This window comes from Caretta caretta, chromosome 1 (genome assembly GCF_965140235.1).
Source record: "Caretta caretta isolate rCarCar2 chromosome 1, rCarCar1.hap1, whole genome shotgun sequence".
NCBI classification, from domain to species: domain Eukaryota; kingdom Metazoa; phylum Chordata; order Testudines; family Cheloniidae; genus Caretta; species Caretta caretta.
In genome coordinates, this window is record NC_134206.1 from 347,144,687 (window position 1) to 347,157,300 (window position 12,614).

General features: G+C 42.8%; 1 protein-coding gene across 1 annotated transcript in view; it reads left to right on the plus strand.

Moving 5' to 3' along the window:
* EXOC4 (exocyst complex component 4) overlaps positions 1-12,614 on the plus strand; it is a 599,812-nt gene that overhangs the window by 17,226 nt on the left and 569,972 nt on the right. The window contains exon 2 of the mRNA XM_048836703.2: positions 8,600-8,789. Coding sequence (XP_048692660.2) covers positions 8,600-8,789 — 190 coding nt within the window. The remainder of the gene's footprint in view (positions 1-8,599; positions 8,790-12,614) is intronic.

Genomic DNA, 12,614 nt, shown 5'->3' on the forward strand with positions numbered 1-12,614 from the left:
TCTTTCTGAGTAACACCTATTGTGGTCTGTAGTGTCCCTTTTTTTCACGAACGTTTTGGTAGCTCTGGTGATAACGCCTACCCAAAGACAGGATCTCAGTTGAAGCTGAGAGTAGCAATTTGCCAGGGCCAGTGTATTTCCAAGTACTTTTTCTAGCTGATCATCTCTTAATATCTTTTTCTACTGCAGTAGTTATCTATTATGCTGCTGCATCACATGACAAATGAGTCTGTTTTCTCTTGCTGTTGAATAATAAGAGAAGCATTCAGTGTCATTTCTATCATGGCTGTGAATAGGTATTTATTGGCTTCTGAAGGAATTATGGGTTGTGTGGTGTCCTTGTTTTTAATATCTGCTAACAGTGTGTTTTGGTCCTTCACAGCACAAATAGAAAGAGATGGTCCCAGCCCTGAAGAATTTACAACCTGGTTTTCGATATAGTGCTACATGCTGCAGATGCAAATGTTAAGGAAGGGTTGGGGCAGGGCAGGACAAGGGTTTCATCTTGCAGTTACTCAATATAGTCATGTGCCTTCTTCCATTGCGGGTGATGATTATTCAATAACAGATGCAAATGGAAAAAGCTATAACTTTGCAGTTGGACAATAATGTGAATATAATTAGTGCAATCTGATTGCACAGTTTACTCTTTAGCTGTCACTAAGGTAAATCCATTAATAAATTATATTAAATGAAAGAGAGAACCTCCCCATAGCTCTTATCTGGTGTGTTCCATTTTCAAAGCACTGTATGGAGGAGGGATAGCTCCATGGTTTGAGCATTGGCCTGCTAAACCCAGGGTTGTGAGTTCAATCCTTGAGGGGGCCATTTAGGGATCTGGGGCAAAAACTGGGGATTGGCCCTGCTTTGCAGGGGGTTGGACTAGATGACCTCCTGAGGTCCCTTCCAACCCTGATATTCTATGATTGTAAATATCAACCATCATAGTACCATAGAAATATAGGGCTGGCAGGAACTTTGAGTGGTCATCAAGTACAGGCCCCTGCGCTGTGGCAGGACCAAGTAAACCTAGACCATCCCTGACATCTTTGTCCAACCTTGTATTTAAAAACCTCCAATGATGGGGATTCCACAACCCAACTTGGAAGCCTATTCCAGAGCTTGATTACCCTTATAGTTAGAAAGTTTTTCCTAATGTCTAATCTAAATCTCCCTTGCTGCAGATTAAGCCCATTTCTTCTTGTCCTACTTTCAGTAGATATGGACGACAGTTGATCACAGTCCTCTTTATAAAGAGCCCTTAATGTATTTGAAGACTGTTATCAGGTCCCCCCTTAGTTGTCTTTTCTCAAGACTAAACTTCCCCAGTTTTTTTAAGCTTTCCTGATAAGTCAGGTTTTCTAAACCCTTCATCATTTTTGTTGCTGTCCTGTGGACTCTATCCAGTTTGTCCATCTTTCCCAAAGTGTGGCACCCAGAACTGGACATAGCACTACAGCTGAGGCCACCAGTGCTGAGTAGAGTGGGACAATTCTCTCCTCTGTCCTAAGTAAGACACTCCTGTTAGTATACCGTAGCGTGATATTATCCTTTTCCCAGTTGCATCACATTGTTGACTTGTATTCAAATTGTGATCCACTGTAACCCCCGATCCTTTTCTGCAGTATTGCTATCTAGCCACTTATTTCCCATTTTGTAATTGTGCATTTGATTTTTCCTTCCAAAGTGAAGTACTTTGCACTTGTCTTTTTTGAATTGCATCTTGTTGAATTCTGACCAATTCTCCAGTTTGTCAAGGTTGTTTTGAATACTAAACCTGTCCTCTAAAATGCTTGCAACCCCTCCCAGCTTGGTGTCATCTGCAAATTTTATAAGTATACTCTCCACTCCATTATCCAAGTCATGAATGAAAATATTGACTAGTATTGGACCTATGACTGACACTGTGTGACCCCACTAGCTACACCTTCCCAGTTTGTCAACGAATCATTGATAAATTACTCTTTGAATACAGTCTTTCAACCAGTTGTAGGTAACAGTATTCTCTATATTAAAGCTGGGAAGAATGAGGTACAGAAGTTATGTGATTTGCCCAAGGCCACTTAGTGAGTCAATGGCAGAGACTGGTTTAAAGTGCAGATGTCTTTCATCCCTTCGCTCTTAAGGCCTGTTGCAGTGGCCTTGAAGTCAGTTGGAAAAATCTCCTTGACTCAAGTGGTGTTTTGGACCAGGTCCTAAATGTCGCTTTGGCCATTTTGGGGTAAAAACTAACCAGTTTGGAGGGATCCTACAGTAATGATCCTTCTAAAAATGCCTAGAAGTGTCCTAGGTTGGAAAAATGGATATGAGATAAAATGCCTCCTCCTGTATGAGCTATTGACTTCTTGGAGGTGCCTACACCCTCATCTCCCAATGGATTGAACCGTTGTTCAGTTGTTAAGTATACTGTGAGTGTCTCAGGAAAGCTTGACTTCACTAAAGTAGGTAGGTGCAGATAGAGAGAAATACACTCTGAGTCTAATCATGCCAAGCTACTCTGACATTGTAAAGTGACCTTAAACTGTTAGACTAGAGCAGTGTAATGGGGTCCAAGCTTAGCTGAGAATTCAGAACAAAATCGTTGTTTTCACTTTGGTTCCTCTGCAAAGACAGATAATTGGGTTAAACTAGAATACAGCACATGCAATGAAAGCTTCTAGCAATATAAAATTTGCCATAATGGAGACAATATTACATCAAGTCTTGTATTCTGCCTATCAGAGACCAATATCTGTTATTCTGCAGAAAGCAAAAAACTCTCACAACGCACCTGTCTAATGCTATAATGCTCTTGGGCAATGCCGTATATGTTGTAAGGAGTTTGATTCTGACCCCAGGACTATTAGCTTATTCAGCCTCATGAGTTGTGGTTTTTTTTTTTTTTTTTTTTAAAGGAAAATTTAAGAATTTAAATGAAGTTGTTTGGAAAGGACTCGACTAAGCTCTGTAACTTGGTTAAAGGAATTTTTTCGTCTCCACTATGTGGCGAAGGGAAATGGTGCCAGTAGTTCTTCAGCGGAGCTGTTTGGAAAATGAAATTTCTGTCTGACAGAATATTCTAATACTTGTAGATTTGTTTTCATTTTGAAACAGGATAAAAAGTTAAAATATCAAATATTTTCTTAGAATAAAGTTTTGAAAAATTTCAATTCAGAATAATTGAAATGAAAATGTTGACATTTTAAAAATTATGGAATACCATTGTTCATTCAAAATGAAATGTTTGTTTTTAATTGTCCTATAAAAATCAGAACATGTCATCAAAATCAACATTTTCCTCCGAAAAGTTTTGATTTTGATACATCTCCATATTTTTTTCAGGAAACATTTGTGGTAGAAAATTTTTGACCGAGTGTCATCTTCAGCATTCATTGGTAAGAGAGAACTTTTGAGAAAATGTAGGCTTTGTGCCTAACTCTGAAAATGATCAAATTAGGGTTGGCTTCTGATTTCTTCTGGTAACTTCCTATAATTGGAAATTCTCCTCTAGAACACTTTAACTATTAGGATCACGACCTTGAAATTTACATGAAATATCATAGTCTGAACACATCAGAACCTTCCTATCAGTGTGCAGTAAGTATTGTTAATGTGTTCTTGGGCTCAGTGGTTGGCTTCTCTGTGTTGGATGAGCTGGAGTTTCAATGGGGCCTGTTCCTTCACCCCAGGCTGAGTGTGGTGCAGTGGTCTAACCTGGAGGTATGAGAGCATGGATCACTGCCTTGCTCATCTCAGAGGAATGGGTGCAGTTTCCTGGCTAGTTGGAAATATTGTCATTTACTGTCTGTGTGGAGCAGTGATGAATCCAATAAAATCCTAAGACTCTGAGATGTATTACTTTGACAATTCAAGGGCAGAGACTTATATTTTGTGATCTTAGCTAAGGCACTGAACTAGGTTAGACTCTGCATTCACTTCCTGGCCGTGACCTTGGGTCAAGTACTTAATCTCGGTATACCTCTGTTTCCTCACCTGTAATATGGGGATTGTAACACATCCTTTCTCCTGCCATTTATTATTTTGTTTATTTAGACTGTAAACTCTTTGGGACTTGAACTATCTTACTATGTGTTTGTACAGCACATCGCACAATGGGGCCCTGTTCTCAGAGCTTCTAGGTGCTACAAATTATGATACAAATAAGAACAAGTTAAGTTGAGAGCATTGTGAACTGTTTGCGGTCTGTTTATAAACAGAAAAATGTCAAAATGAGTTGAATAAATTATTTGTGCGAATGGTGACAACAGTACTTGTTGAAAAGGATAAATTTAGATGGACATCGCCGTACTGCATTCTGATGGCATAGTAGCCTGTGGTATCTCAGACCTCACTAAGACTTCTGTAGTCTAATCATTACTCATTAACTCTTTTAACGTACTGCATGGCTTCTGAGAGCAGCATTGGTCCAGTTTTGATCTGTACCTCTCCTGTAGGATGCAGGCACTTTGTATTTTGCTGTGCAAATGTCTAGTGGTTTTAGCAAGCTACTTACTTTTCTCATGGTAGGCAGTTTAACTCTGTTATGAGGTCAAAAACACCTGGTCTGTATTTCAGGTCAATATTTTTTTTTAAAAGAAGGATGAATGTGAAGGGAATTATTATTTTTTTTTTTTAAATCTGTTAAACTGGGAGCTTGCTGTAGCATGTAAAATGGGATGTAAGTGTGTCCTCTAGCACCACAGTGGTGGTGATTTAATTTTATGGAAGAGTCTGTGGCACTGCTGTTATACATTATTAACATTGTAGACAGAGAGGTAAAAATCAAAGAATTATATGAGCTAAAGATGGAAGAGGAGCTGTGAGGTCACCTACTCCATCTCCCTGTGAACGTAATATTTTTTTGAATGATTTTTATTGTGTGAAGGGAAGCTAAAAGAACAAGCATGAAATAAGAAAAAGAATCAAAGGTAAGTAGACTATAAAGCAAAAGTTGTCATATCATACAAGATTTAAATTACAACCCTTTATAGTCAAGGGCGTTGAGAGGTGTGGCCAACTTGGCTCAGTATCAGAGACCCCATATCCTGTTTGAGTGCTCCTCTCATCTATAACATAGGTTAGAGAGAATTGACGAGCAATGTCTTTCAATCTCACACTGAAGCACAGTACAATGATTCCCAAAAAGGGTGGGATATAAGGACCTGTCTCATGATAGGAAGGAAAGTACTCCCTTCATCATCACTCAGCAGTTCTCCATAAATATAACTTGTATTCTTCCCCATAAACTATCAATAGAGTACGTTTAAAAACCAAACAAACCAACCCTTGAGCCTTACTGCCTCTATTTATTTTGCATAGAATGGATGAAAATTTTACCCTTTAATCTTATGGGCAAATAAAGTGTGTCTCCTATAACTTGAATGCTTAACACACATTATTAACCTTTATCTAAGGTACTTATATGCCCCCCATTACCATAGTATCTCAGAGCCTCACAGTCTTTAATATATTTATTATCACAGTAGCCCTGTGAGGTAGGGAAGTGCTATTATCTTCACTTTATAGATGGGTAGCTGAGACACAAAGAGGTTAAGAGACTTTGGGGTGACTAGATGTCCAGATTTTATGGGGACAGTCCCGATTTTTGGGTCTTTATCTTATATAGGCTCCTATCTCCCCCCCCCCCCCCCATTTTTCAGATTTGCTGTCTGGTCACCCTAAGTGACTTGCCCAAGGTCACGCAGCATGTCTGTGGCAAAACAGAGACTCCAGCCCAGGTCTCCCATGTCCTAGGCTGGTGCCCTACCCACTGGGCCGTCATCCCTCTCAACTTCTCCTTGACTTTTTGTGTTAATAGCATCTAGGAAGCACTGCTGTACTGTTTTTTAGCAGTGTTATTCACCAAATCTTTATAGTCTTCTGCATAGTGAACGACAACCTTATTTCCAATGGCTTCCCTATTCTGTAAAAAAAACCTTGCTGTGGCCAGTTTGAGAAGTGAGCCTTTCTGGGAGTAGTAAAATAATGTAAGGGTGGTGGTGGTGGGGTTTATAGGCACTCTCAATCAATCATTCATTTATATCTACACAAAACCTTGCCCACTGAGTTCCGCAAAACATCCTGTTTAAAAAAGAAAGCAGAATGAAGCAAATAGTGCTCCGAAGCGGGAGAAGGTGCTCTTTTACAGCCTTTCCATTCATGGGATCTCAGCTGATCCATTTGCATTCTTCAGTCAAGGAGAGGGTCCCTTTCACCATCTGCAGCTAGGCACTATTTTGAAACAAATTCTGCTGATAGGAGTGAGAACACTACAAAATAAACGGGGTTTATGGGGTATAATAATTCTGTTAGACCCTTTGTTGTTACTATTGAAAGAGGTATGGAATGAGTAGCAGTTTTTGAAAGCGCGTATATCCTGGCAGTGGCTATTTTGCAGGGGTTAGTTCTTCAGCTTACTGCTCTGCTATGTGGTTTTCCTAGAATATACCATGTATGTAGGATTTGTTTCTGCTGCTCTCCTCAGAGGAAGGCAGCAGGATAAAAGCTGTATAATTGCAACCTCTTTTTTTTTTCTTGCCAAGTCCTTGGTAGTCTAGAATACTATCTCTTGGTTTATAGATACCCTTGCTGTAGTCTTGGGACAGTTACATCACTTGAGGTGTTTTTTAAAAAGGAGTGAGGGCGCAACTGCTGTTTGCTTTCTCTGAAGGGAAGGGGTAAGGGGATGGAAGCTTTGGCCCTATCTTTGCTGGCAGTAACTTTCTTTTAGGGATAGGGAGAGCGTTGCCTGTATATATTTTTAGTGCTTTGTCCAGGTTTGTTTTAGATAACTCAAACGGTATGGTTTCTACCACTTTCCTTAAGAGACTATTTCACAATCCAATACTGGTTTTAGTTTTTGTCTAGACTTCATTGTTTTAACAAGTCCAAAGTGAAAGCCAAATTGTACAGTAGTATAGAGCAGTGATTTTTTCCCTTCAAACCACTTGACCTGCTGCTCTGAAATATCTGAGTAGCCCTGGCAAGGAATTGATGAGCACTTTCACTCCTAGAACTTGGTTATTTGCATTCTACTTTTAGAGATGAGAGTGAAGGCCGTTCTGGAGTTGTATGCTGTGTCTTAAAAGGTGTAAGCCTCTCTCATCACATGTGTACAAAGGTCCCTATGTAAGATACTTCCAGATTTTCAATTCTGTAGAGTCTCAGGCTTAAATTTTCAAAAGCAGTTAGTGATTTTGGATACCTCAATTTTTGTATGCACAATCTCAGACACCTTTTAAAGAGAGTCATTTTCAGAGGGTGGGCACACAGCACTTTCTGAAAGTCAAGTCTTTTTCAGGAGTCTAAAGTTGGACACTCAAACTCACTAGTGCGTTTAGAATTTCAGGCCTACGTCCTTGTCATATCCTCTGCAATTAAAATCGTTCAAAATTTAGTCGTGTTTATAGTCCTCACATGCCACAGTATGAGAATCTTTATAGATAACTTCCACTAAACCCATAGAATTTGTATGAAGTGTGCCTGCAGTTCCTTCTGGTTGTGAAGATACACCCAGTCTGTCAGTTGATATCTCACTAATAGGGTAGTTTAACTCTCTCCAGCGAAACCAAAAATTCTAGCTCTTCTAGGGTAACAAAAAGTGACACAGGAATCTAAATGAAAATTCAAACCCTTCTCTTTCTGGGTCACAGCCCTCCCTCAGGGGTCTGTTCAATATTCATCCCTCTCCAGGTATAACAAATGTTACCCTAAATGCCAAAATTTTTACAAACAAATGTTATAGTTATGATCTGTTAAAATCTGGCTATTGATAGTGATTATACAAAGCCATGTCCTGATTATCTTGCTGGGCCTTTTTGGTAATGTCATATCTGTGCACCAATTCCCCAATTCTTTTTGTCAAAAGAAAATCCCTACGACTTCTATGTAAAATGCGTGGGAGAACATAGAACAAAGAATTGGGGGCTGGGGGGAGGGGAGACTTTTCTCTCTCACCCCAGTTCCATTCCGTTTCACCAACCTGACTGGTGACCAGGTAATGGATTAATGATTGATTAGTGGCAATGAGTCAAAATTATTGTTATATTTAAAAAAAAAAATTAAACTATCCAGATGAGAATATCGCTAAACTGTGTGAGTGCCCAGCTATATACATTTGTCCTTTCTCATCCCATTTCCTGCCTATAGTTTGTTACCCGTACTTACTTGTGTGACATCTGTAAGTTCTTTTGGGCCAGGACTGTGTGTTTTTATGCATGTTCTGTGGTGCACCTGGTACACTTCTGGGCTCAGTAGTAATAACAATTTGTAATAAATAATTGCAATACTACCTACCTGAGCTACCTGAAAAAATTAATAAAGCTCAGTAAATTATAATAACTAGCGGATGAGAGAGAAAAACATACTTAAAAATAAGACACTTAGAAGCAAGGAAGATAATAAAGGAAACTAAAAGATCTGTGTCTCATGCAAACAACTGTTATTGCTGGGTCTCAACTGAACTTTATACAAACATGTTTACCAGAGGTACTCTCCAGTCAATGGCATTTGAAGACTAACATAGTGGCTGCTTTCCAGCCAATGGTGTACTTTAGATTTAAGAGTTCCTGTGCTGGTAAATCGCTTCTAAACATTGCCATTGTTTTGACCTTGTTGTTAGGACTCTCTCCACCAGTGATGATGTCGAGGACAGAGAGACTGAGAAGGGCCGTCTGGAAGAAGCTTATGAGAAGTGTGACCGGGACTTGGATGAGCTTATTGTTCAGCACTACACGGAACTCACCACAGCTATCCGCACCTACCAGAGCATCACGGAGCGAATCACCAACTCACGCAACAAGATCAAGCAGGTGAAAGGGCAGGCAGCACTATGTTTGGCATCTCTCTCTCTCTCTCTTCCCCCCCCCCCCCACCTCTGCACCCACCATAAAAGGCTGCATGTGTTCAAATTTGTTTCTGCATTACATATCTACCTTTGCCCTGGTTTCTGTCCCTATTGTGATGATATAAAATTGAAGTATCAAGGTTTTCATTCAACCCTTACTTCTTCGAGAGCTGTCCCTGTGGGTGCTCCACTCTAGGTGTTGGTGCATCCCTGCGCCTTCACTCGGAGATCTTTACAGCAGTACTCGTACCGGTCGCACACGTGCAGAGCTTGCCCTCCCCCGCTCTGAGTGCACCTTAATAGTACGCGTACGCGACCGGTCCCCTCAGTTCCTTCTCTACCGTCCCCGGGCTGAGGCGGAGCTCAGCAGACTCGTTAGAAAACTTTTTCTCCCTTGTTACTCTTACCCTTTTGGATATTAGTTTGTTACCAATAGTGCTAGTTATTAGTGTTACCGGTAGTGTGTTAGTTTTGCTTAAAAATAAAAAAATCCATAGTTTCTGTGAGCGCAGCCGCTTCCGACATGCCTGGCTCCCCAGCGCTGCTCTAATTGTAAGGATGTCATCCCTCTGTCTGATGGCCATTCAAAATGCATAAAATGTTTGGGGGAGTCCCACATCCCCCAAAAATGTGCCCACTGCAGCCAACTTAAGTCTAGGGCACGAAAGGACAGGGAGTTGAGGCTAAAGCTGCTCCTGCTGCAAAAATCCTTAGGGTCAGCTTCAGACCCAGGCTCTGGATCCGGCTCTGCTCCACATCACAGCCCCCCCACCTCTAACAAAATGAAGAAAACTTTAAAAAAAACATCACTTTCTGTCACCCGCAAAGCGAACTTCGCGGGAGAAGGCTTCTCCCAGCAGGTCTTCCGCCTCCCTCCCAGTGCTCCCTCGGCTGAGCAGTTTTGACGCGCCAGGCTCCTCCGGCGCCGCGCAAAACCCGGCTGCGGCAGTAGCACAAAGCTCCGGTGCCGAGGCTTAGGCTTCCAGTTGCCTGCCTCTCAGATGGCACCTTTTGGCACCACGGTGGAAGCGGTGCCGACACATGCGGACATGCCTGACCCCTCGCAGGCTATCACCACTCTCCTGGCACCGGCACCCGCTGAGCTGGCCAGCAGCTAAATGACTTTAAAGACACCAGTGCAGAGTAACTTTTTGTCGCAGCAGATTCCTCTCGCACCGCCCTCACCGCACAGAGGAGCTTCAGCACTCCAATTTACGCAGTCAAGTGACCTGCTTGTGTCACCCATTCTGCAGTCACCCTTACTGAATGCCTACTTTTCACCAAATGCTCAGCCAGGGTCCGAACAGCCTTCCTCCAGTGAGGAGGAAGCTGGTCTCCAGGAGGATTTTTCACCATATGAAATCTCTCATCCTCAGACCCCAATTAATAGAAGTCATAGAAACATCACCTTGTCCTACTCTCAGGATCCTGTCCCGTGGTGTGTAAACCCGTGGATGGCACCACCTATGCCTTTCCCACCACAATGGCAATATTGGGCCCCGTCGGCATCCTATCCTCGAGACCACACTCGCTATGCCACCTCAACCGGGCCCAACATCGGCCCAGCTCCACAAGCTTACGAACCTGCCACTGATGCCAGTCACCAGACGGCATCATCACAAGTGCAGAATCAGGCACGACCTGTCTCTATCCCAGTAGACCCAGTTGTTACGCCTGACGAAGCCCTGCTTCCTATTTCCCCTGTCGTCTTAAGATGACTTTTCAAAATTTCAAGACCTTTTGAAAAGAGTGGCCAGTGAATTAAGAATTAATCTGGAGGAGGTTCCTGAACAGCAGCATGAGTTAATGGACATCCTGCAACCTTCTTCTTCTTCCAGGATTGCATTGCCAATCAATCCAGCCCTTCTGGAACCTGCCAAAGCCATCTGGCAGACTCCTGCTGGAAGCTTACCTACCTGCAAACGAGCGGTCTGCAAGTACTTCATCCCTTCCAAGGGCTCTGAATTTCTTTTCACCCATCCAGCACCTAATTCGCTGGTAGTTGATGCAGTCAACCAAAAGAACAAGCACCAGTATCCCCGCTCCACCCCAGCTGATAAAGACAGTAAAGTGTTTAGATCTGCTTGGATGTAAAGTATACGCATCTTCCACCCTACAATTTTGAATTGCTAATTATACGGCCGTTCTGGCAAAATATGATCACAAAAATTACAACAAATTCATGGACTTTATTGAGGACATTCCAGAAGCAAAGAAACCGCAATTCACTGCTTTAGCTCTGAGGGACAAATCGTATCACGTACCACTCTTCAAGCGGCCCTCGACGCGGCCAATACTGCAGCAAGATCCACCACTACAGCAGTAGTCATGCGCTGAGGGTCGTGGCTCTCTTCTTCTTTTCCTCGAGAGGTCCAGACTACTATTGAAGACCTTCCATTCGATGGTGACAAACTCTTTGCCTCTACAACGAACGACGTCCTTCGCTCTATGAAGGATTCAAGGGCAACTCTCCAGTCCTTAGGAATACAAACCCCTATGATCAGAAGGCGACAATATAGATACCAACCCTACCACCGTCCACGCTACCCCACATGTACTCAGCACTTCCAGAGATCACACGACCAACAACAGCAACAACGCCAGAGACCCAGATACCAGCGTTGCCGCCCCCATTCCACATCAGTGTCTCAACCCCCTCCAACTAACAAGCAGATTTGAAGCCTTGGTCGAGCGTTTAGAAAACAATGTTCCTACTTCAGCGCTTTACACCCTCGTTCCTACTTTTGGACACCCCCTATGACCATTCTTCCATCAATGGCACAACTTTACCACTGACAAGTGGGTTTTAGAGGTTATCACACTTGGCTATTCCATCCCCTTCCTATCTGTGCCTCCTACCCACCCACTCTCCCCGACCCTCTTCAGGGACCCCTCTCACGAGCAACCACTCTTACAAGAAGTACAACATCTCCTTCTGTTGGGAGCAGTGGAACTTGTGCTCAAAAGACACAGAGGGAAGGAGTTTTACTCCCATTATTTCTTAACAGAAAAGAAAACCGGGGATGGCGACTGATACCTGACCTCAGGCGGCTCAACAATTTTATCAAGAAGCAAGAGTTCAAAGTGGTAACCCTTGCCACCATAATCCCAGCGCTGGAGCAGGGCGATTGCTTTTCAGTCCTCGACCTACAGGACACCTATTTTCATGTGACAATACATCCAGCCCACAGACGCTTACTTCATTTCACCCTCGGCTCGACACATTTTCAATACAGGGTACTACCCTTTCGCCTATCCACTGCCCCCTGTGTTTTTTCCAAGCTCCTGGCCATAGTTACTGCTCACCTCAGGAAGCAAGGAGTCATAATATTTCCTTACCCTAGATGACTGCCTCCTCAAAGCCTTAACACTTTGATTCACACAACTCACCCGTCGATTGTTTCCTATCCCTTGGCCTACCAATAGACAATGACAAATCCACTTTAATTCCTACCCAGCACCTGGAGTTCATCCGAGCACACCTCGATTCCCAGATGGGAATAGCATCTCTCCCATCCGATCGCTTCAACACCATAAAGCAGTTGGCAACAAAACTTCGCAACAGTCCTCAAGTTACCGCTCGAGATGTTTACAACTACTAGGTCATGTGGCCTCTTTCACTTTCGTGGTCCAAAATGCACGACTCTACATGAGGTGCTTCCAAGCTTGGTTGGCCACGGTGTACAGACCCAATGTGCATGCCCTAAACAAACCCCTATCCATACCTTTCCGAGTCAAAGACAGTCTCCTATGGTGGACAGTTCCCTCCAACCTCTGCTCTGGAGTCCCC